General features: G+C 45.0%; 1 protein-coding gene across 10 annotated transcripts in view; it reads left to right on the top strand.

The window, feature by feature from the left end:
• The first annotated feature begins 1,019 nt into the window (after positions 1 to 1,019).
• The window catches only part of LOC106600872 (microtubule-associated protein tau), a 40,546-nt gene continuing 16,372 nt past the window's right edge, over positions 1,020 to 25,193 (top strand). For 5 of the 10 annotated variants that reach the window (XM_014192616.2, XM_014192614.2, XM_045714971.1 and 2 more), the window contains exons 1-5: positions 1,020 to 1,186; positions 14,596 to 14,796; positions 17,491 to 17,577; positions 21,247 to 21,276; positions 22,675 to 23,943. In XM_014192616.2, the coding sequence (XP_014048091.1) occupies positions 14,613 to 14,796; positions 17,491 to 17,577; positions 21,247 to 21,276; positions 22,675 to 23,943 (1,570 nt within the window). In that variant the 5' untranslated portion in view covers positions 1,020 to 1,186; positions 14,596 to 14,612. Of the gene's footprint in view, positions 1,187 to 1,378; positions 1,446 to 9,087; positions 9,235 to 14,595; positions 14,797 to 17,490; positions 17,578 to 21,246; positions 21,277 to 22,674; positions 23,944 to 25,193 lie in introns of all 10 variants that reach the window. The other 5 variants (XM_014192611.2, XM_045714969.1, XM_014192610.2 and 2 more) reach the window with 5 other exon arrangements.

Here is a 25,193-nt window from a genome sequence, read left to right as displayed (position 1 = left end):
CCTGCCTTGTGGTTATGACTTCCTTAACAAAGTGTATGACACAATGCAATGCTTTCTGGCAACACTCTGTATGTAACATGTATTACACATGCAAACCATTGCTTTGCAAAATATCAGTATGAGTTTCTAGGTGGCTCAATATACCAGACCTGGGGTGAAATATGCCAAGTACTTTTATATAATACACTTGAAGTGTGCTTGATTTAGTTGGAATTTGCACTTTGGGGACTATTCCATTGGTTACATAAGGAAACAAATGATATTCCATTCACTGTAAGTGTATGTGTAGTCTAGTTACACGTAATTACACAATTGTAACCAATTACTGCCATCTATGGTTGGTTTAGTATGGAGGAGTGTTAGAACAGTCAGTCTGCCAGAGCAGAAGGCCAGACCTATAGATGTTTAAAGGTCACTAACTGTGGCAAGCATAATGCTTCCCTTGCTATACCCCACCCACAGGTTTTAGGGCAAGAGGGGTATTGCCACTCCCTCTAAGCAGGTTTTCCAGTAATTCTTACATAATCATCGATAAATTGACATTAAGCCAGGCCTAGAGGAATGGAAATTCAAATATATTAGATTAGATGAGACATTATTTTAATGTGAGAAAATAACAAAATGTAATTGGTAAAAATTGTGTCTGTCACCTATTACGTAGGGCAGAAGGCTACTTAACAAGGTAGGTCTCCCATTGTGTCATTCGTTTGGGTTAGCATTGTAGAAGCCCTGCAATTTGTTCATATCAGCTAAACTAGTTTTAATATCATCATCTAACACCATTTTATCAACATATCAGACAGAGGAGGCTGGTGGAAGGAGCTATAGGAGGACGGGCTCGTTGTAATGGCTGGAATTGAATAAATGGAAAGGTGTCAAACACGTCAAACATATGAAAACCACATGTTTTACTCCGTTCCATGAATTCCATTCGAGCCATTACAATGAGCCCGTCCTCCTATAGGTCCTCCTACCAGCCTCCTCTGAGATCAGTGTTGGCCTACACACAAACCTCTTTCATTTCAAGCATTCTAGTGCAGAACGCTCAGGAAGGATTTTCAGAACAGTCTCTGTCTGTACTCTGGCGCCCTCCTCCCCTTCAGGCCGCCTAGCGACAACTACTCTTCTCTGTCGGGTGTCCACTGAGTGACTGCAGCTGGAGAGACAATAACTGTCTGCCACACAGGTAAGAGAGAAAGACGCCTTATATATTTATAGCAAACCTAGTACATTCTGCAAGACAATTCTCCTAGGTGTCTTCGATTGATTAAGAATTCGAGCAGTTTCCGGTTTTTTTTTCCGGGGCAAAACAAAAGCGCCATTCATGCTTATCATTTAGCTTTGAGGCACCGAGCGAATCTTTCTTTCCGTTGCCTAGGTCTGGGTGTGAGGAGAAGTTGGGCCTGGGTACTGTCTTGCTTTCGCTAGCTGCTTCATCACAACAGGTACGAGCCCCAAACAAGCCATGTGGACAATTGGATCAAAAGTAGCTAAATGGATTTGTCCATAAACATGCACTTTGTAGTTTGTTATATATTTTGACTTTTAACTTAATTATTGAGATATGACAGCTGTCATGATGTGTAAACTGAGGCTAAGCTAGCTAATGAATGTAGCCAAGGGTTGTAATTTAGTTAGCAAGCTACAAATGAGCTAGCTAGCGAGCAAACTAATTAGCTTAGCGTTAACTATCTAACTAGCCAATCATTATGGCCACAGATTTTAGCTACGATTTTAAGATAGTAGTGCCCTTCTTTTTTTTTTTTGCCTACTTGAGGCCTGTCTTTACTTTGGGTAGCGTGTCTTGCTTGAGAACTGAAAGAAGAAATCACACAGTGTTCCTTACAGGATAGGTTTTTGCCTGATATAGCATTTCTGCTTTGATCCAAACGTAGCAAACGTTTTAGTTAGATTTCTGTGCATCTGGATCCTATGAAATTGGATTTTCTCAGCGGTGCTTTCCGCGGACAATGGTGCTGATGTTGGCTGGTGGCTACACTTTACCATCAGGCCACTTATTGTCAGTGGCTTGCCTGACTGTGGTTACTTGTTGTCCACTATAGACAGCCAAAAGTAGACTGTCAAACGAATGTTATTTCACCTGCTTATTACCTAATTCGCCAACTGTTAATTATTAATATTTCAGGGAATGCTTTGTAATGGTTTGGTCTTGCAGCACCTCCCTTTCCAGGGATGCATGCGATGTCAAGTACTGCTATTACAACTTTGTAATCAAGTAGTAGGCCGGGTGTTCTTTTTAAGCCATTTTGTTAGAAAATGTAGACCTCTTCATCTTGGCTCAAAGTCTAATCTGATTTGTGAGGAGATGAATTCCGCGAGCCCTTGCCATGTGGCGCTTTGTCTAAAACAAATCGATTCACGGTAGAATCGATTAACTGTTGTTCATACTATTTCGAAATGATTCAGCACCCTTGTAATTTTCATATTGAGGTTTATTCTTGCCAAATTGGGCCATAAGATGATGCGGTTTGTCGGTGCTTTTTCTGTGGCGGACACACCTCTTTCTCGCTCTGCCCTCCGCAATTTGTCATAGCTCTTGTGCTGTGAGTTGCAGTGAGAGATGAGCATGCATTGTTTCGCTACTTGCCGGTAGGTCTGTACATTTGTTAGATGAATCCAACACTCTCCATTAACCCTCGACACTTTTTGCTCGAGGTCGAAATCATAGACAGAGTCTATTGCAAAGGAATATCGAGGGACAAAGGCTTATCTCTCTCCTATCCAATTCCTCCGCCACGCCCATCTTGTTAAATGTATCCCGGAGAATGCTGTAAGAATTGTACTTCCCTGAACTCATACGTTGGACATCTGTAGAAATGACTTATTCCTTATTCCTGTTTGAGGAGCTCTTCGAGAACTAGACATAATTTCCATTATCATTGTATTATATGCTCATTAGTATTGGGATATAGCCTAACTTAAGAAAATTAGGAAAATGGTTTATTCCTAGCCATCATTTGAAGGTTTTGTTGGTACAAAAAAAATGCTGACAAATGTCCCTCTACTGTCTGAGAAACGTTAAGTTTTCACATTGCCATGCATAATTTGATTGGACCGCCCAATTAGGGAGCTCTGTGAAACATGTCTAAAGCCTAATTGGATGAGCTGGTCTGAGGGCTACATGCTACTGCAGTGTAGTATGATATTCATAGGACATACTATGATTCAATTATGCCCCTAATTTATGGCGGTAATTTGTTGTTCTGTGTTCTCTGCAGGGAATTTACATCTGCACTCATCCGTTTTGACCTCACTGAATGGGATCAGAGGCAGGGACCATAATTCAGTTAAGACTAGTTCTACAACGTTACCCCAGCAACAGTGTTTTTAGTATTCATTTTCAAGTTAAGTTAAAGACTAAACTGGCGGTCACCTAACTCTTTTTATAAACAAGATGCACAAAACTAGAGTGCCTCATTGTGATTGGATGACGAAAAAGAGATCCTAGCCAACACTAATTGCCATTGGTCCAATATTTAGCCAAAGCACTCCTTACTTTCTGCACTTCAGGGTTCACTATGAGTCAAAGAGTTGTCTTGGAGACCCATGCTGAGTGCATTAGCGTAGCCTAGTGTAAGTTGCTGCTGAGACCCAGCTGTAGGGAATAGGGCGCCATTTGGGATCGCTGTCTGTCTGCCTGCCCTGGCACAAGCAGCTGAACACATGCCTCTGTGCGGTCATCAGCGGTCCATGCCAGCAGATGTCTCTCACACTCAACAGCTGGCCAGATGAACAGGACATGACTTGTTAACTTAACATGATCGTTCGCACCCGTGAAATAAACCTTATAAATCTCAAACCAGTCCATTATTCTTAAAGGACATTGGATGACCAATGTTACCAAAGTATGTCATGGTTGACAACTCTTACTAGCTTCATCTCTGTTGGTTGCATTTGAGTGCACGATAAATCGGTCTGCGTCCTTGCTCTCTCTCTTGCACTCTGTTATAAGATGTACAGATGTATAGGAATTAGTATCCCACGCTGCTGCTATTTTTCCTCAGGGACATTTGCAGTACAGGATGCACGCAAATGCCAGACATTCTTTGAGGGCCACTCTCACTGATTCCCTGCGCCATGAGCCTCTGACATCTTAGCATATATATGCAGAATTACTTTAACGTGCTAGCTATAAACAAACTGGAAAAGCAGGTCCACCCTTATTTATGCAGTCATTGGATTCACCTAACGTTTGAGAAGGAATAGGCTACCTACATTTTAGCCTGCATTTAATGTGGAATACATAAACCTATCAATGATATTGACTGAAATACTTGAGGATACCTTTAGCCTAATTAATGAACTGCTCCGTCCAGAATTCCCTTATACCTCATGCAGGTAGGAGATCTCCAGAACAGATCCTAGGTCTGGTCCTGGCTCTCTGTCAGATCTCAAGGACACGCATACTCTACTGTTGCACAGGAGGTTGGTGGCACCTTCATTTGGGAGGACGGGCTCGTTGTAATGACTGCTGCGGGAATCAGTGGAATGGTGTCAACCACATTCCATTCGCTCCATTCCAGCCATTATTATGAGCCGTCCTCCCCTCAGCAGCCTCCACTGTACTGCCGTGTGCTGTGGTGTAAGGGTGGTGCAGGTAGCAAGGTCACTGAGCCACAGCACTGCGGAGACGGACAGAGCCCAGGTGAGCTTCCTTTGGTTTAGCTGGCTCTCTACTAATCTGGGATTATCTTGGGCTCGTTGTGATGCTGATTCTTTGAGTGGTGGTTAGACTCTGCCTGTAAGGATGTTAGGCTGCCTAGCCTATTTCCTCTTAGTTGTTTTGTGTGAAAAATCCTGAAGTAGGCCTAATGTTACTCGACGGTATTCATTCTCCACCACCACTCATCATATTTGTGTATTGAGGAGAATAACATCTTAACAGTAGGACCTAACACACCCATGGGTCCTGATTCAGCACCGGGCCAACCCTGGGCAGGAACACGGTCAATGTTTCTCGTGTACTTTTTTTTTTTTAACCTTGAGACTGGCTGGTTCTCAAGCTCAAGAGGAGTGGTAGCCTAATGCTGCACGCATGAGCACCATTTGCACTGGCGCTCGGAGAGCATCTTTGACATCTGTTTCCAACAGATACTGAGGTTTCCTGAGGAAGCCGGCACCACCAGCTCTCCCTCTCTCTCTCGCTCTCGTTCTCTTTCACTATGTCTCTTTTTACTCCCCCCCCCCCTTCCCTCTCTCTCTCTCTTTCTCGCTCATCTCGCTCCACAGAGCACGGCGCTGTAGAGAGCTGCCTATAGATAGCCTGCTCTGCCCTGGCCAGGCCTCTGAGGCAACCGTCTGTAGTATGAGACCAATGTTCATGGTCCACATGGATGCCGCTAGAGACGGAGAGGGGGACAAAAGGGAGAGGGAGCGCGGTGACGTCCTGCCTTTATCCCATCCATTCCTAATAGCGGGGACCGACTGTGGAAACTAGGTCATATCCACTGACCGAGGCAGCCAACTGTGAGTGGAGCGGGTGGGCAGGACTCATGGAGTGGGTGACCCTCTGTCAGTAAAGACGAACGCCTACAGATCACACACGCACACATCCCCATAACCCACTAGCCAAAACCTCAAGCTGATTCATGGTTACTCTCAGCCTTAAGTCGGATGTATTGACAACATCATGCAGCCCTGCTCTGTTTGCAGCACGGTAACAGTGTTTCTTTCCAGCCCAAGACCCAGAGACATGTTGACTGTGTAACGGAGAGGCTGCTTGTTCTATAAGTGATCTATCTATCTGTAGCAGACTCTACACCTGTCGCAGACCGGCCAACTCATTATGATTTAGCCTGGGCTTAAATGTGCAGACATGTCACTGTGTGTTTATTAGTCAACATGCTGAGTAGAAGATTCAGACCCAGCGGCCAAAACCGGCTACAATGGTATCATTACAGTGACTTTAATGCCGCAGTTGCAACCAGCTTTTCCCGCTGGGGAGTGGTTAGAGACTCTTGCATTGTGAGGGTGTCCTAGACCTAACAGTAGGGTGTGTCCAGGGCATCTTGGCTGCTATATTTTGGTGACGGGGGTGATGACTACCTTGAAATAGACGGTTCACTTTGAGTCTATGAATATCAATGGACTCGCTGGAGCCATCCGTTTATTTACAGTTGAAGTCCGAAGTTTACATACACTTAGGTTGGAGTCACTAAGTGTAATTCACTGTATCGCAATTCCAGTGGGAATTGAGTTGACTGTGCCTTTTAAACAGCTTGGAAAATTCCTGAAAATTATGTCATGGCTTTAGAAGCGTCTGATAGGCTAATTGATATCATTTGAGTCAATTGGAGGTGTACCTTTGGATGTATTTCAAGGCCTACCTTCAAACTCAGTGCCTCTTTGCTTGACATCATGGGAAAATCAAAAGAAATCAGCCAAGACCTCAGACAAAAATTGTCAGCAAAGGACCTTGTGAAGATGCTGGAGGAAACAGGTACAAACGTATCTATATCCACAGTAAAACGAGTCCTATATCGACATAACCTGAAAGGCTGCTCAGCAAGGAAGAAGCCACTGCTCCAAAACCGCCATAAAAAAGCCAGACTACGGTTTGCAACTGCACATGGGGACAAAGATCATACTTTTAGGAGAAATGTCCTCTGGACTGATGAACAAAAATAGAACTGTTTGGCCATAATGACCATCGTTATATTTGGAGGAAAAAGGGGGAGGCTTGCAAGCCGAAGAACACCATCCCAACCATGAAGCACGGGGGTGGCAGCATCATGTTGTTTGGTGCAGGAGTGACTGGTGCACTTCACTGACCTGAACACTAGGAAGAAGAGCGCTGCTTTACCCTCACTGTGGCATCAGAGGATGGTGCGTCTTTTTAATCTTCCCATGAAATAGCCTAGCCAAGCCAGAATAAACTACGGCATTTGTACTTTCAACACTTGAGTGCATTGGAAGATATCTTTGGAAGCTTTCCCACTTGCGTTGTTCACACTACTAGGATCTACTTCGTTTAGCTTGTTCCTGGCATCTGAGAGTGTTTGTAGTGAAGTCAACGTTGGGGCCCGCATGCCCTGACTGAACCGCTGGAGATCTGAAGTGAAGGGGGGGGGGGGGGGTGGTGAGGGTGTGTCCTAGAGGACATCGGTGATGACTGACAACAATGTCTTCTCCCTGACCCCCTGACCTGAGGGAGTGTATAGAGCCAGGCCTAGTAACATGGAGGAATGTTGAGAAACCATGTCAGTCAGTCAGCTGATGGGGACGGGATCAGCATGACTGGAATGTCCTCTCCTCACAGCACTGCTCATAAATAAATACAGTCTTTGGCTTCTGTCACCACAGTGAAGAACACAAGAGCTCACAGATTATGACAGTGTCCCTTGTTGAAGATGCAAGACCTAGCCTACTTTTGGGTTTGCTTGTCATCGTCCCCTCCTGAATCATTGAAAATAATACTGTGACTAATTTAGTTTTGTGACGGATGGTGGGCACTCTGTAGGGTAAGTTGTTCTGAGTTCAGGTGGTATTTTTAGGCCTAAAAATACTGCATGAACTCAGAGCTACTGACCCTACGCAGCAGGTCTGTTGCCTAGCCCTAAATTAAGGGGGGGTCCACCAAAAAATACACATTGGTTTCCTTACCCTGTAAGCAGTCTGTGGCCAAGATATAACAGCAAATCCATGCTTTGGTTTAGTTTCCTGAGCACTGTTTCCAAATGCTAACGTTTTTAGCATATGTGGCACAAGTCCCATTCAAGTCATGGTACAGATGTTAGCATTTTTCGCGCATCTACAGTATGTTCCATGGACTGCTTACAGGGTTGTAGTGGGGTAATATTTGATATATGCATATTATATATACCTCACGTGCGACTCATAATAAGACCAAGCAATTAGCCTATTAAAATGTTTATCTGACTCCATCAAATATAGTTAAACCATGTGCAGTCAAGTATTATGTGTTTAGCTGACTAAGATCAAGGACTGGTCATGAGGAGCGAATATCAAAGCAAGTATTTTTTTAATAACTCTGTAAAATGAATGGCTTCACATCCAAGGCATAAGGCTTAAGGTACAAGGCAATACTGACATTAACAAAGCATCATTCTAGGCATATACACTGAGTGTACAAAACATTAAGGACAGCTGCTCTTTCCATGACGGACTGACCAGGTGAAAGCTATTATTAATGTCACTTGTTAAATCCACTTCAATCAGTGTAGATGAAGGGGAAGAGACGGGTTAAAGAAGGATTTTTTAAGCTTTGACAATTGAGGTATGGATTGTGTATGTGTACCATTCAGAGGGTGAATGGGCTAGACAAAATATTTAAGTGCCTTTGAACGGGTTAGGATAGTAGGTGTCAGGCGTACCTGTTTGTGTCAAGAACTGCAACGCTGCTGGGTTTTTCATGCTCAACAGTTTCCTGGGGGGAGGGGAATCAAGAATGGTCCACCACCCAAAGGACATTCAGCCAACTTGACACAACTGTGGGAAGCATTGGAGTCAACATGGGTCAGCATCCCTGTGGAACGCTTTCAAAATCTTGTAGAGTCCATGCCCTGATGAACTGAGGCTGTTCTGAGGGCAAAATCCATGTCTCAAGGCTTAAAAATCCTTCTTTAACCTGTCTCTTCCCCTTCATCTACACTGATTTTGAAGTGGATTTAACAAGTGACATCAATAAGGGATCAAAGCTTTTACCATTACAGGCCGAAACGGATTGAGATTATGTCACTTTGATGTCATTTCAACCAGTTTTGCCCAGTATTTCCCCATTGGGTCTGGGTTCATGATCCTCTTTATCCCCAAACAATACCGGCTTCTCATGGAGTCAGGATAATGCCTGCCAGAGTTGCACAAATTGCATCAACATTTTCAAATAGGCATCTGAAAATAGAGCCAAGGTTGGGGGGGATTTTGGTCCGATCACCAGAAACCTTGTTTGAACTTGACCTTCTTTCTTGTAATTACAGAGAAGATTAGGCTCTGGTTTCCTCTTTGGGGAGAAATCACTGCAAGGCTTTTGTGAACTAAATTGTGTAATACTGTGTGGTAATTTCAGAACAATCCTGTTTTACATGTAACCGGTCCGTTTTTCCTTAGCCTAGCAGCTTCACCCTCTCGACTATCCCAAGAGGGCAGTCTTCCAGTGCTGAGTCACAGCGACAGTACAGACGGCCCTGGCTGGAGCCACAACAGTGACGATGTTAAGAACGGACACTCGGGAAGGAGGACCCCGGAGAGGGCAAGGTGGATGCATTGCTGTAGCCTTTCTGGGATCTTGTTTCTGGTCTTTTCTGGGACAGTGAAAGCAGGAAACCCCAGTTCACCACATCAGAAAGAAACATCCCACTGTTCCATATTGTAGCAGCTTGTTTTTCTGTTTCTTTCTGAAATTCCGTCTCTGTCCCATGCGATGCTCCCACCCATTCTTCTGACTCTCCTGTCTTTCTCATCGGGATTAGACTGAACCAGCTGTTTTTGTCAAAACGTTCCTTGTCCTTCCGTGCGTCCCAAATGGCACCATATTCCCTATAGGCACTACTTTGGGCCCTGGTCAAAAGTAGTGCACTATATAGGGAATAGGGTCCCATTTGAGACACTATGTGGATCTGCATGGATGGGTAACGAACACTCCGGGCTGCAGACTACAACCGTTTTCCCCTCTCTCCCGTTTCCTCTTTAAAATTCTGTCTGTCTGTGTCCCGTGGTCCGGCTGCAGACATCGGATGACACCTCGCCCTACAGTTACACAACAGTCAGGTGGACTTCCCGTAGTCGACACGTTCTGCTTCACCCCGTTGTCACGCAGAGGAGAAAGTGAGTGTTGAGGAAGTGGAAAGGACTCTACTTTCAACGCAGTCCGGCCTGGAGTCGCTTATTTCAAGAGCTGCCCGTGGCAACAGTTCATGCAGTATTCGCTGATCGGGTTCAACGATAGTCCTGCAAGAGTTCAGTGGGTTGGGGTTACGTAAAGGGAGAGAACTGTTTGTTTCGAAAGGGGCTTAAGCTTAATGAAACCCCAATCGGGTCATTAAGATCATCTCATATGGACCCACCCCCCAGACACAGAAAAATATTCTGATATACGGCATGTGTTATGCTCAAATCACCCACGTACTTGCTTCTAATTTCACATGGATATACATGGTATGCTAAAACCGATTTCAAGTGGAAAACTGAAGACTGCGTCAAGCCTAATCTGAGAGGAGAACATCTAGGCTATTCAGATTTTTATATATGTATGTATATTGGAAACGACACCAGAGGAGAGATGTCTCTATTTTACCATTGTATCTGCCATCTGACATTGGGGACGTAGGCTAGAATGAGGCTGAGTATTAGAAGACTGAGGAGAGTTCCTCCATTTCTTCTCCGTTGGATTCTGCTGTATCATGCCGCTGCACTGGGCTGGGCGTGTGTCCCCCCCTGTATGAGCATGCGCCAGCTTTCTTTCTGCAAGGACCAGAGGCTTTGCAGGCGCGCCTGCCTTATCCTTCCATCCCTTTGCCCCCCCCCCCTCTCTCTTTCGCTTTCCTCTTTCGCTCTCCTTTCTCTTTCCCTCTCTCCTTTTAATCTCTCCTCTCTCTTTTCCTTTCCTTCTCCCAACAACAGTCTCTTTCCCCATGTCCCTTCCCTCTCCAGCAGTCTTTCTCTCTCTCTCCTCCCTGTCAGTGTCAATGTCTGTGTCGTCTTTTCTGTCACTCCCATTCCCTCGCCATCTTTTTTCTTCTTCTTTCTCCCCTCGCCCTTTACCGCCCCTCCTCCTCCTCCCTCAGACGCTGTCCCTCCCTATGTGTCGTCTGCTTTCCTTCTCTCCCAGTTCTCTTCTCTCCATCGTTGAGCTAGGCTAAATCCCACGCTGCGTACTTTGTCCTTGCTGTGTTCTATCTGCTGCTCTAATACTTTCTCCCTCTAGCTTTCTCATTCCTTTTCTTCCAGCAAGGCAGTGGGGTAAGGGCTGGGTCCTCTCTGATGCGTTCGTGTTTAGAGTGACCCGCCTCCCTCTTTTTCTCTTTCTCCCTTCTGTCTCTCTCTCTCTCTCTCCCTCAGACTTCCCCCCTCTCTCTCCTTCTCTCTGCTTGCTGCAGCGACTGCTGATGAATATTAAAGAGGAGAGAGAGAGGCTTCCTTTGGACTCTCTCTGAGTGCAGTGCTGCTCTAGCCCCCCCTCTCCTGGCTGTCTGCTGATATATAGGGGTGTGTGTGTGTGTGTGTGTGTTAGAGAGAAGTCTGATTCAGCGAGTAGCTCTCCAGGCTGACAGAGCTCCAAATCAACTCAGCCCCTTCTGCCATTTTATTCCTCCCACTCCCGCTTTTTTAGAACTGCAATATGTAACTTTTTGGGCAACCTGACCAAATTCAAGTTATAGATCAGCCATTCTCATTGAAAGCAAGTCTAAGAAGCAGTAGATCTGTTCGATATGCACTATTTCTATGCTTCCTGTTCTTAAGTTTCATTTTTGCGTCTTACTTTTGATTTTGTACGCCAGCTGAAAATACAATATTTTAGATTGTACAATAAATCCGAATCTTTTTGGTCACATAAACTGAGAAAAAAAAGCAGTGATACTAGCAATAGCAGTGTGAGGGTTTCTTCTTTTTCTCATTTCATTCAACTGTTACCGTGCACCTGCAACAAAGATGGCTCAGACGTGCGAGTGCCTTTTTGAATTACGTCACATCAAATGAAATTGGGCAAACTTTTTCGAATTTCAGCAACCAGGACATGGCAGAGCGATTTCTGCATATTGCACCTTTTTTAAGTGTTAAACAAAGACAATCCACAGAGGAGATGACATGGTACTGGGGAGTTTTTAGGTGATACTCTTGAGATTTGACCACTTTTAAGCTATGTCCTAGACAAATGGAGACATCGGTTAACACGTCCTGTCTCAATGCTCGGGTGGCGCGGGACGAAGATTAGGTGTAAAACGCCTGTGAGACGCTCAACAGAGGATTAACGTGAGCGTCCGTCTGCCCCTCTGGCATTTCAGATCAACAATCATATCACCAGTTTGGTCTCCTCTCTCCCTTCCCTCTGCTTTTTGGATAATTGCCTCCTTTCTTAGTACCTCTCCAACAAGCCGATAAATGGGGCCCTGGGCCCTCCTTTTTAGTAACTGAGTGAGCCTATTCGCATTTAGCATGTCTTTCCCTGTACCTCTTTGTTCGAGCCCTGAGGTAGACGAATTGCAGTGGGTTGACAGTGCGTAAGGAGGTCTGTGGTTCAGGTACACGTCAGGCTGTGATGCTCTTTGTAAATCTTCTTTGTCTCTCTCTCTCTCACACACGCTCCCTCTCTCTCTTTCTCTCTCTCCGCCTCCCTCCCTCCCTCCCTCCCTCCCTCCCCCCTCCCTCCCTCCCTCCAGCAATCAGGCCAAGAAAGAGAATCAGAACACAGCTGCCAGACCAGTCGCAGGCCAACTCAAATTACAGGGTGGGCTTGGCCAGGACGTGGTTTCAGCCCTTCTCCCTCGCCCAGTACGCCCATCCCCCGACCTCTGTCACTGGGAGAAATGAAATGATGTCTAAAGATCACTGCAGTCCAGTCATTGTTTGTTAAATGCTGTGTGTTTCAGAGGACTAGACCCTCCTGATTTCATGTTTTTCCTCTCTAGGCATTGAGACTAACTTAGCCAATACTTATATCTTATACTATTTGTCCAGGACATAGGCTAGCTAACAGTTGCCAAGTGCTCAGATCTCACAGTGGCCAGATCTCAACCTGTCTATGTCTATTTAGAGTGAGGTCCTATTAAAAAAAAAAAGATCTTTTTTTGTCAGAACAGTGGCGTTTCACTGCAGTAAATTAGTCTATAGAGACGGCCAAATATAGACAGCTATGCCCTTGACTGGTTGGCACGCCTTAGGAAGAACTGTTAGGCACAGGTCCAAAAGCAGGTGCTGATTTGTGTTGTCAGCAAACTAAAAAAACAGTCTTCTGTGCAGTATCGCTAAATGACGCAGTTCTACAGTCTTGTAAGTTAGTCCAGAAAATATACACACGTGCAACATGACCCCAAGCATAACAGAAAACAATCGCCCGCTTAATAAGAAGCGCAACAACTCGTCCACATAACACCAGCCAAACCGCTGGACTTAAGGAAACAGGAACAGGATATGCCTGGCAGGTTGTCACGCACTGAGCTGCTGCCGTGTGTATTTTGAGAGGAACTCTCTCTTCCCCTTTGAGAAGACAGGAGGAAATCCCCCCCCCCCCGCATTAATATCATTGGTGCATCTGATCTTGTAGTCTCTATGAGCTGCAGTGCACAGCTTGTTTCTGCATGAGGAGGAGGAGGAGCGCGCGCGTGTCTGTGTGGTGTCGTCTTTGAGCTGCTGTTTCTGCAAGAGCAGGAGAGCAGCTCTCATGGTTTGCCAGTGTTTAACTTGGCCACTTCATCATCTTGCTTCATAACAAATAGAAGCACGCTCGCATTACAGTACACCAACCCTGACATGATGACCTCCGTTACAGGGAAGTAGCTCATACGTGTAGCTCAATATCACGATGAATCATGATTATCTAAGCTTAGTTGAGGAAGAGGAGGATTGCCTTGAGTCTGTAGAGTAACTCAAAAGGTTCGAATAGCCTAGGTGTCGTCTCTCTACATTCACTACTGAGGTGACAGCTTTGCTTGGGGCCTCGAATCGGGGAAGAATACGCTGAGACATTAGGCCTACATTGCATTGACATGTCCTTTGGTACCACATTAGAAATGATGGATCTTTAGGGCCTACCTAGCAAAAGCCTCAAGAAACAAAGCAACCTAGCCTGTCCTTTCAAATCATGATCACTGAGAAAGGGCGTCAGAGTCCAGACAAATGTTTCTGGAACTTCATCTTCCCCCCCTAGCCCCGCCAGTCTGTTGTTGCTCCACGTCTGTCTGCGTTAGCAAAGTCCTTTGACTGCATAAAGCTTATATAAGACAAAGGAAAAAGTCCTGATTGTCCCTATCGGTCCCTATGAGGGGGCGACATGGAAATCGCAGCGTTGCAGCCCGTTGGTGTGACAATGGCCATAAGAGTTGGCAAGACAGCAGCACAAACGGATATGGGACCAGGCTCGGGCTGCCTGGGGTGAGTGGACAAATCCGTTGCTGTTCTTGTACGAAGGTTCTGGGTTGGTGACTTAAGACCTTTGGGTCGAAAACACTGCACAATAAAACTGTGGGAGATTTCAACAGTGCGCTGGTATCTGTCTTTCTTTAGCTCGGCAGCCATATCCCTGTCTGTGGGGAACAAGCATGTGTGCTGGGTGTCGATTTGGAATCGTTGTCAATGACTTCTCTGTCACCTTCACCCTTTTCCATTGTAGCCCATTACTGAGATCCCACCAACTTTGGTAGGTTCTCGCACGCCTCTGCTCCTCTGACCCACTTTAAATAAGCCAACAGCAAAGCAATGCTTAGAATCCTCTCAGTTCAGTCCGGGTTCCATGCGGTCTGAAAAATGTGATACAGCACCGTCTCATTTTTTTTCAAGGCATTATTAAAATTCAGTCATTATCTATTTCCACCTGCCAAAGTAGTCTCACGTGGATAGCATCAAAACGAAGTAGAGCATTAACTCCATGGTTTCTCTTCCGTCTGTCTCCTCTCCTCGCAGCCTGAACTCGTTTCACCATGGATCAGCATCAGGACTTCAACTCGAGCCTGGACGGCCACGCCGCCGTGCAGTTCAACTCTGGGGAGACCACGGCCTCGGCTGCCCTGGCCAACATGACACTGAAAGAACCCCAGGACCAGCAGGAGGTCAAGAAGCCTAACGGGATGCCAGACGCACACATGGGACCTGGGGTCACGGAAGGTCAGTGACGGACTTGGTCACCAGGACTGTAGATTGTGACAGCAGAGGGTGGTTATGGAAAAGAGGGCAATCAGATACACGTTCTTGGAAAAACAGTGTCACGTTTTCTTAGAATCTGCTCAATCTGTCTTAGTGTTTTCTTGTAGGCCATAATGGTAAAAAGCAGACCGAGGCGATCTGTTGCATCCAGACAGATGGAAGTAAAGAATGTTATTGTTCTCTGCGAGACCCTTCCTTAGATTGCATGGTTAAATAACCCTACAGACATCAGTGTGCGCGTGCGTTTACAGTAATCCAGGCGTTTGGGTCAGTCTCCTCAGACAGACACTCTATAGTGTGTTATACAGACCCAACTCTCTCTTCCAGAGAACAGGATTGATGTTGAAACGAATAATCCTGACAGGCCACAAGAGCAGGGAGAGGGAAGCATACGCTGATAATATAAACACACGCTTTGGTTTTGAGTGTCATCTACAGAGGATCTTCAAAGGGATACTACGAGATTCTGGCAATTGTTCTACTTCCCCCAGAGTCAGATGAACTCGTGGATACCATTTGCATGTCTCTGCGTGCGGTATGAAGGAAGTTAGAGGTAGCCGACGCTAGCTATTGTTAGCGCAGTGACCGGAAGCCTACAGGTACAGTAGCGTACGCCTGAATCTCCCAATATCCCTATAACGTACAGAGCTTTGCCAAGTTCTGTTGGATGACATGCCCCAGCTGTCCCAGCCTTTTTAGGTTGTGATTACTGTACTGTAGGCGACAGTATGTCAGTGACCATATGAGGCCTAAATATTACATGATATAGCCAGAGTATATCTAGAAAATAATGGAAGGGATATTCCTTCAAGGATGTGGCTTCAAGTTCTCAAATCTGGTGTTTTTATCCTTAGTATTTGTCTTCACGTAGAATACTTCCTCTTTAGGGAGCAGAAGAGGATTACTACCGCTCTTATTGTAAAGCGTACACTACTGAAGAACAAAATGAACACCTTCTAAAGCAAGGCATCTTGTGTTTTGAGTTGGAAATGTAGGCCACACTGGGACTGGGGGCTGTTTTTTGTTTTTCAAAAATATATTCCACTATACCTCTTAACTTCTTGGGGCTATGTGGGACGCTAGCGTGCCACCCGTGGTGCACCCTATCAACAGCAGGTACATTTCAAGAGCGGCAAATTTGAAACCAAATAAATGTCAAAATTCAAATTTTTCAAACATACAACTATCTTACACCCTTTGAAAGATAAACATCTCCTTAATCTAACCACGTTGTCCGATTTCAAAAAGGTTTTACGGCGAAAGCATAAAGTTAGATTATGTTAGGAGAGTACATTGACAATAGCTGTGTAATGTTTTGTCAATTCAAAGACAGGCGTCACCAAAACCATAAAACCAGCTAAAATGATGCACTAACCTTTTACAATCTCCATCAGATGACACTCCTAGGACATTATGTTAGACAATGCATGCATTTTTAGTTCTATCAAGTTCATATTTATATCCAAAAACAGTGTTTTACTATGGCATTGATGTTGAGGAAATCGTTTCCCTCCAATAACCGGCAGTCAAGTCAGCACCACAAATTAAATAATTAAAATTAGAAAACATTGGTAAAATATTATATTGTCATTTAAAGAATTATAGATTTACATCTCTTGAACGCAATCAACTTGCCAGATTTAAAAATAACCTTACTGGGAAATCACACTTTGCAATAATCTGAGCACTGCGCCCAGAAAAATATGCTTTGCTATACAGACAAACGGCCATGTTGGAGAGATCTAAAATCGAAAATACTATGTAAATAATCCATTGCCTTTGATTCTCTTCATCAGATGTCACTTCCAGGAATCCCAGGTCCATAACGAATGTAGTCTTTGTTCAAAAAAGCTCATCATTTATATCCAAAAAGCTCCGTGTTGTTAGCACATGATCTAAGCCAGCCGGACTTCTCGTCATGAACGAGGGGAAAAAATATATTTACGTTCGTTCAAACATGTCAAACGTTGTATAGCATAAATCATTAGTGCCTTTTTTAACCAGAACATGAATAATATTCAAGGTGGACGAATGCATTCTCTTTTATAACGTATTGGAACGAGGGTACCCAACATGAACTCGCGCGCCAGAGTCTAATCGGCCATCACCGTTCCATGGCTCTTGTTCGGTCAGATCTCACAGTAAAAGACTCAAAACACTTTGTAAAGGCTGGTGACATCTAGTGGAAGCAATAGGAAGTGCCAAAACATTAATTAACCCCTGTGTGTTTCAATGGCATAGGCTTAAAGGTAATTCAACACATCAGGTATCCACTTCCTGTCAGAAAATGTCTCAGGGTTTTGCCTGCCAAATGAGTTCTGTTATACTCACAGACACCATTCAAACAGTTTTAGAAACTTTAGGGTGTTTTCTATCCATATATAATAAGTATATGCATATTCTAGTTACTGGGTAGGATTAGTAACCAGATTAAATCGGGTACGTTTTTTTATCCAGCTGTGAAAATACTGCCCCCTAGCCCCAACAGGTTAACTGCCTCGCTGCGTCCTCAATATGTTCACCAACCACCTACCTCAAAATATAGGCTAGCCCGCTCTTTTGTTCCCGCTAACCTGAGGTGATGCCCGTTTTTTATTTTAAATTTTTTATTTCTTCTCTCTCACAAACAAATAATCTTGCCTCTGTCTCTCGTAGAAGATTTGCTGGAGCTGTCACCGGAACTGGAATCACAGCCTCAAGCACCGGTGTCAGAGGTCTCTGTGTCTAAAAGCGCCCTCTCGGGTATGCCACTCCTCACCTCCGACCCCTTTATTTCTAATAGGGGCTGTGTGAGCTGCAGGGATGGGCTCAATTCCATTTTGATTAGTGTTCATTCGGGAAGTGTTTCAGGAATTGATTCATGAATCTTGAAATACTTCATCAACGAATCATAAATTGATCACGAATAGATTATTATGAAATGGAACCGAGTCCACCTCTGGTTGTGATTGTTGTGGCTTCAAAAGCAATTTGCTCATTGGTTCTTTTGGCCTCTGCCTCTACGCCAATCATCATCCAGCTTCTTGTCCCAACTACCTCAACATGCATTTGTTTTCGCGTCTTGCTTCACAGCTGCCTGCTTCACTTTTCACAGATACCCCCGAGTGCCTTTGTATCCCCCAAAATCAGGTGCTGCTAACCTCTCTTTTCCTCTGTTTTTCTCTCTTCCTCCAGTTTTCAGTTTACGTAATCACCGTCTACATCGACCAATGCTTCTTTTTAAATAGTTGCCTCTGTCTCTCTCTCTCTCACTCTCATTTCTACAGACAAAGGTCAGTTCTTCTGAGGGCGTCTGCCTTTCCTTCCTAATGCATTTTTAATGAAATCTCTTGTCAGGATTTAAGGATGATCCTGCTGCTGGACTCTCAACAATCCATTATTTCCTGCTTCTGTTCATAAATTGCATTTTTTTTTTGTTAATTCTGAATGATTACGCCATGCTTCTGAGTTCTGTTCTGAGTTCTGTTCTGAGTTCTGTGTGGGTGAGCTATCTTGTTGTTGAGGCTTTTCAGAGCACTTTTTATTCGGGTCACACAGACACCCCCCCCCAGGTCGTAGCATCAGGCCTACAGTTGTGGCTCTTGTATTCATGATTGTCAGCATCCTTACTGTTAGCATGACGTTTTAGGCTGTTGCCACGTCAAAGACAGTGGACGTAAGCTTCCTGTATTTAGACAATGGCCCCGCCGGCGGTCAGTAAGTTAAGAACCATCGTGGTTTTTGAATCTGATAACGGCGTTGTGTAAGTGGCACTCTGCAGTAACATGGTCTCTCACAGTCACAACCTCAGAATAAGGGGGGTGTTTCTGGGCTAATGGGTCAATATGGTCACCACTTAACTGGTGCTGTGGCCTTGGTCAGCACGGTGGCGCCATGGTAACAGAAGGCTGAACCCCACGTCCCTATAGAGCCATAGCTAGTCACCTTAGAGCATTTTAAACATGGCTCGTAGGATTGATGTCATGGACTTCATTCAGCCTCACACTCGGTTCATTTACCGTAGGACGTGATGTCACGGGGGTTCATAATGCTTCGTATAATCGCGTCCTTGGTGTTATAACCCCTTTAGCTACTAATTCACTCAGTGACTCCAGGTCTCTCAACTGTCAGTGGGCCTTTATTCAACAACGATTTATGGTATTGCCAGAAGGACAAAAGGCACTTTGGCGGTTGTGTTCTCAACGACAGCCCACAGCTATAGATACCACAGCGTCTGCTCTACCGTGCGCCACAGACGAGCTTTGGCTCTAACCCCTGTCCACGGAAAACATGAACGATTGAGCAATTTCCATGAATAGAACGACGTGCGTAATGTAATTAGTTCACTTCCTCCAAACCTTCCTTGAACCACCGGCATGAACAATATACGGCAGGACAAGAGGACAAGGCTAGATATCTAGATTCAGGCCTACATTGTAGGGACTCGCGTTCCTTTCACTGAGTCTATTGTATGTCTGCTACCAGCATTAGTCCGTAAGTTACACTCGTCAACACAGGGTAGCCGACTGTAATACAAGGACCATGGTGCATGTGTCTGGCGCTTTAGTCCTTAACTGGGGTTCAGTGACTCTGACTGCCCTAATTAGCTGGAGGCAAAATCATTTATAGCCACTTAGATGATGCTGAGCTGGCAGCCTGAGAAATGTTAATTGTCGATATGGAGGAATCATCAAGCTTTCCTGAAATCCAAATTTGCTGTTAAGCGTTTCTTATTAACGCCTATGCTAACCCCCCCCTCCACCCCCACCCCAGAAAATGTTAGGTACGGTGCCTTCAGAAAGTATTCATACCCCTTGACTTATTCCACATTTTATGTTACAGCCTGAATTCACCCATCTACACACAATAGCTCATAATGACAGTGAATATTTTTGTTGTTGACATTTTTGCAAATTGATTTGAGAATAAAAACCCCAAATATCTTATTTACATAAGTATTCACGCCCCTGAGTCAATACTTTGTAGAAGCACCTTTGGCAGCGATTGCAGTTGTGAGTCTTTCTGGGTAAGTCTCTTAAGAGCTTTCCACACCTGGATTGTGCAACATTTGTCCACTTATTCTTTTCAAAATTCTTTCAGCTCTGTCAAATTGGTTATTGATCATTGCTAGACAACCATTTTCAGGTCTTGTCATAGATTTTCATGTAGATTTGAGTCAAAACTGTAACTCGGCCACTCGGGAACATTGACTGTCTTCTTGGTAGGCAACTCCAGTGTAGATTTGGCCTTGTGTTGTAGGTTATTGTCCTGCTGAAAGGTGAATTCATCTCCCGGTGTCCTTTAGGATTTTGCCTGTGCTTAGCTTCATTACATTTTCTTTTTTTATCCCGAAAAACTCCCCAGTCCTTAATGATTACAAGCATAACCATAACATTATGCAGCCACCACTATGCTTGAAAATATTGAAAGTGGTACTCAGTAATGTGTTTGGGGCAAATCCAATACAACATAAGACTTTGTATTAAGGATTTTTTATTTTTTTATTTTTTCAGTATTAGGCCTACTTTAGTGTCTTGTTGCAAACAGGATGGATGTTTTGGAATAGTTTTATTCTGTACAGGCTTCCTTCTTTTCACTCTTGTCAATTAGGTTAGTATTGTTGAGTAACTACAGTGTTGTTGATCCATCCTCAGTTTTTTAAACTCAACTGTTTTAAAGTCACCATTCTTCCTCTTCGGCAACTGATTTAAGAAGAACGGTCGTATCTTTGTGGTGACTGGTTCTACTGAAACATCATCCAAAGTATAATGAAGCTTACCTTACGTGTGGGGTACAGAGAGATGAGGTAGTCATTCAAAACTCATGTTAAACACTATTATTGCGCAAAGAGTGAGTCCATGCAACTTATGCGACTTGTTTAAGCAAATTTTTACTCCTGAACGTATTTAGGCTTGCCATTTAAAAAGTGGTTAAATACTTATTGACTCGAGACCATTCAGCTTTATTTTTGATTGAATTTGTAAACATTTCGAAAAACAGAATTCCACTTTGCGATTACGGGGTGTCGTGGGTAGGCTAGTGACAAAACAATCTCAAAGGAATCCATTTTAAATTCAGGCTGTAACACAACAAAATGGGAAATAAGTCAAGGGGTGTGAATACTTTCTGAAGACACGGTAGATCAACAGATAGACGGTGTAGGGCAGCCGTGACTGTCCCTGAAACTACACTTGTGCAAGACCGAGAGTGGTTTTAGCGAGCTTTAGACTAGAGGACTTATTTCAGCAGGTGGCTTGTGTGTGTGTGTGTGTGTGTGTGGTTAAGTTTGATCATACATGTGTGAGTTCTCGCTGTATGTTGGAGATCAGCTTACCGGTGCCTGTAGAAAGTCTAATGAAGACCCCCCCTTTTTTTCTCCTTTTGTCTTCTTCCCCATCCTCTTCCTCTCTCATCGAACCCTGGACCACGCAGCTACCGGAGGGATGACCGCTACAGGTCAAGGTATGACCGCAATGCCCATCTGACATCTCTCTTCCTCAGACTACATGTAGCCATGAGGAAGTGGAGTTTCCGAGACCGACTACCACCCATACATATCCGTATCAAATCATCATCGACGTCTTTTTTTTTTCTTCAGATATTCACCCCAATAGCTCGTATACCAATTGAAACCAAGATCGGGTTTAGCATTGAGAGTAAAGGACAATCTCCAGTATTGATTTGAACCACAACTCATCTCAATCACCATTGTAGTAGTACCACAGCGTTTGCATTATAGAACAGAGGACACTGTGTTATTGGAATGTTTCACCATATAGATTCCCAATTTTATATTGATCCCTCGAAACGTATTCATCTTAAGTGGGTAACGGAGTTTGATTTCAAGCGCAAGGTTGATCATTTAAGGATTTCAGAATGGTTCTTGCGCTGAGTGATACCACTCCATAGCTATAGTTTTAACCATTTTAATTAGTTTAACGTTACAAACATTGGAGTAAAACAAGCTTTTTTGGGGGGGGTTCTGACGGGACATGACGGTTGAACTAAGATCGAGGCAAAAGTTCTGTTCTTCAAGAATCAATGGGTAGATATCATTTATAAGTCCAGAAAAATGTGTAGCAACTGCAGTTTCCCCCTTTTTGTAAAGGAAGAAACCATGATGTATTGTACGTGAGGTTAGCAGCCAGAAAACCCGCCCCACCGCAAACCTGCATTTGCAAATGAAACAACCCGGCAGCCAGACTAGCATTGATTCATCGCCATTGCGATTTCATTTATCACAACAATCCAAGAGCGAGAGAAATTCAGAGCTGTTGGGTCATTGTGAGTACTGTGTTGAATGAGATACTTTTTTTTTTTTTTTGTATTGATATGGCTTTGCTTTGACTTCTGTTGTGCATTTTGGTTTTATTTCTTTCAGGCAGAAGTCGAGAGCTTAGGGTCTGAGCTGTTAGGTGCTTTTTATGAACCCATAGCTACATACATGGTTCATAGCTCTCATTGTGTAGTCTACCCATCTTTTCTGCTAGAAACATGGAAGCAAAATGTTTGCAACTGCATTGAATGTGATTTGCAAACGGAGCTTCTTATGAAAACACCTACAGCGCTCAAGATTTAGGTACCAAAACGATCCAGATAATTACAGTTGATATATTTGATGTTTCATTGTTGTTCCTGTTGATGCCAGCAAAAAAAGGTTCCTTTGTTTTGTGTTCCTGCTCCTTCAGTGGTTGTTTTCTTTCCTTTCCTTTCGATTCTTTCTTTCCCTTTATTTCTGTTCCTTTTGTTGGGTGTTGAATGTGTGTCTCTGAGGAGGAGGTATTCTCTAACACCACAGTCCTGCTGTGGATCTATCCCTCTGTCCCTTATCGTTCTGCTTCCCGGTTCCCACCACACCAGAGGAGCTCACTGCGTCGCTCAGCCCCACGCCAGGAGGCGTCAGTCCTGCCACAGAGAGCGGCCGCAGTAGCAGGTCCGGCTTTGCCGATGGCGGGAGCGAAGACGGGGAGCGGGCTGGGTCGGTAAGCCCCCGGGCGTCTCCTTCAGCCCCTGAAGCCCCAATCGAGAGGGACACTCCAAGGCTCTTCTCCCCAGACTCGCTGGGGTCTGAGGTGAAGAGGAGCTCATCTGACAAGGTCTCTGATGTCTCTGTGGGCCACAGCCTGAGCGGCTCTGGGTCTGAGGACGAGGATGAGAAGGACGTATGTGAGAGCAAGGAGTCTCCTACCTCAGCCTATGAAGACAGGATCAGTCCTGGGAAGCCTCAGAGCCCTCTCTTCATGGAAAAGGAGGGGATGAAAGAGCAGGTGGATGAAGAAAAAGAGGAGGATAGCGACGAGGAAGAGGAGGAGAGAACAGAGGTGTCAACGATCCGCAGGAGGCCACGGCGTGAGATCAGCTCAGAAGAGGAAGAGCAGCAGAAAGATGAAGGTCGCGCCCCTGTCATTCCCGTTGCCATGACCCCGGAGGAAGCCAAGCAGCGCGTCCTATCCTTTGACTACACGGAGCCTGAGGGACACCACCCGGGTCAGGGCATCCCTGCAGGGTGGCAGAACGGGACAGACAAGACCCCCCCAGAGAGCAAGAGCCCTGACTCCAATAGGGCCGACCCTGGATCTCCCTTCTCCCCTAGCACCGCAGCCGACCGGACCCAGGACCAGTCTCCTCTTATCGAGCACCAGCCAGACGCCCGCGACGCGGTGGAGCAGGAGACTGAGGAGGTGGTGCAGGAGGAAGAAGAGGTGCAGGAGAAGGTAGCTAGTCCCCTGCCCATGATTGCTGTGCCCCAGATGGAGGTTGAGCCCGTCCAGAAGGATGATGAGCCTGCGAAGACCTCAAATGACACTCAAGGCCAATACCTGGAGTCGGCAGACGAGGACGTCATCGCAGCGGTGACGGCAGCTCAGTCGGTGACCAAAGCCAAACCTGCAGAAGCCAAACCTTCAGAAACGAAGCCCAAGGCTGGCAAGCCTGCTAGTGGCCTCAAAGGTGATGCCAAAGGAGGTGCTCCTACAGCAGCCAAAGGCCCGGTCAGGAAAGATAAGAAAGTGACCGCTACTGCTGTTGCCCCTCCCCCCAAGGCCACCGCTGCTAAAACTCAGAAAGCACCCCCAAAAGATGCCGCCCCACCGGGCGGAAAAGCAAACGCTCCGGGTGCCCAGCTGAAAGGTCTGTTTTCCGTTCTAGTTTATCAATCCCACCTCTCCACCTCCTCCTCCTTTCTTTTCTCTCACAGATATTTTCTTCTTCTCACTAGAGCAACACAATAAAGCAGCACCCTTTCTGAAAAACACGCACAAAATGTGAACGTGTTCGGTTGATGAAACGGACTGCTTGTAGCCGCCACCGCCGGTTTCTTTCTCGTCTCTTCTGTGTTCAATTCGCTCTCTTTCGAGCTTTTTCTTTTCTCTGTGTTCTGTCTGTGTTTCCAGCCCCTGTTTATGTCACTAGCCTTCCTGTGCCCAAGTTATTTTCGCTGGCAATGTTTCCCCACTGGTCAGCCCCTTTTGCATGCCACTTGCATGTTTGTTGGGTGTGCAACATCACATCATCGTGACTGTGTATTTATGGGTCACCTTTCCTTCCACCTCCCGTCTTCTGAAACACACACACACACACACACACACACACACACACACACACACACACACACACACACACACACACACACACACACACACACACACACACACACACACACACACGTATGGTTCACACATGTATGCACACACACACACACCACACTCTGGCTACTGTTTCCTATCTATCATATGAGGAGAAAAGTGTAAGTCAGCACTGTTTGTCAGGTTTAATGTAAGCATCCATGCATACTATCTTCCCCTGTAGTGTAGGTGGTCTCAGAGTGTATTTGTTACACACTACTTATCATGAGATGGATCACTGGTTGTCTTTATGCTAATCATCTTAAGGTTGCCTCAATGGCCAATTATCGGTAATGATCAGATGATGGCTGATAAGCACTTGCACATGACATGATAACGAAATGATTTCCATTTCAAAAGGTACATTTTCTGTAAAAGCTTTTCTAAATGATTACTGGAGTGTAAATAATGAAATCAGTTTAATGGCAACCACCCACTCTTATCAATACAGCCATGTCACTCACTCAGGGTCCTAGTTGGACCTAATGGGGTCGTTCATTGATAGGCAGGCAATAATGTTGATATCTCCTAACTAACCATTTGAAAGCATCACAGTCACCACGGAGACTCAATTTCCTGCTTATCCAATAACATGCAGGCCTGACGTCAAATAAAAAGGACGGTTTCTAAGCAGTTGTCTGTACCACATTCATTGGCCCTAAAACGAATTTAGTTCCCGCCTCAAATGATTAGCCTAGTCCCAGACAGTGTATTATGATCTCTGAGTGGACTGATTCGGGGGGGATCGAAATCAGG

This window comes from Salmo salar, chromosome ssa03 (assembly GCF_905237065.1).
Source record: "Salmo salar chromosome ssa03, Ssal_v3.1, whole genome shotgun sequence".
NCBI lineage: Eukaryota > Metazoa > Chordata > Actinopteri > Salmoniformes > Salmonidae > Salmo > Salmo salar.
Note: the sequence above shows the minus strand (reverse complement) of the source record. Positions and strands in the feature narration are given on the sequence as shown.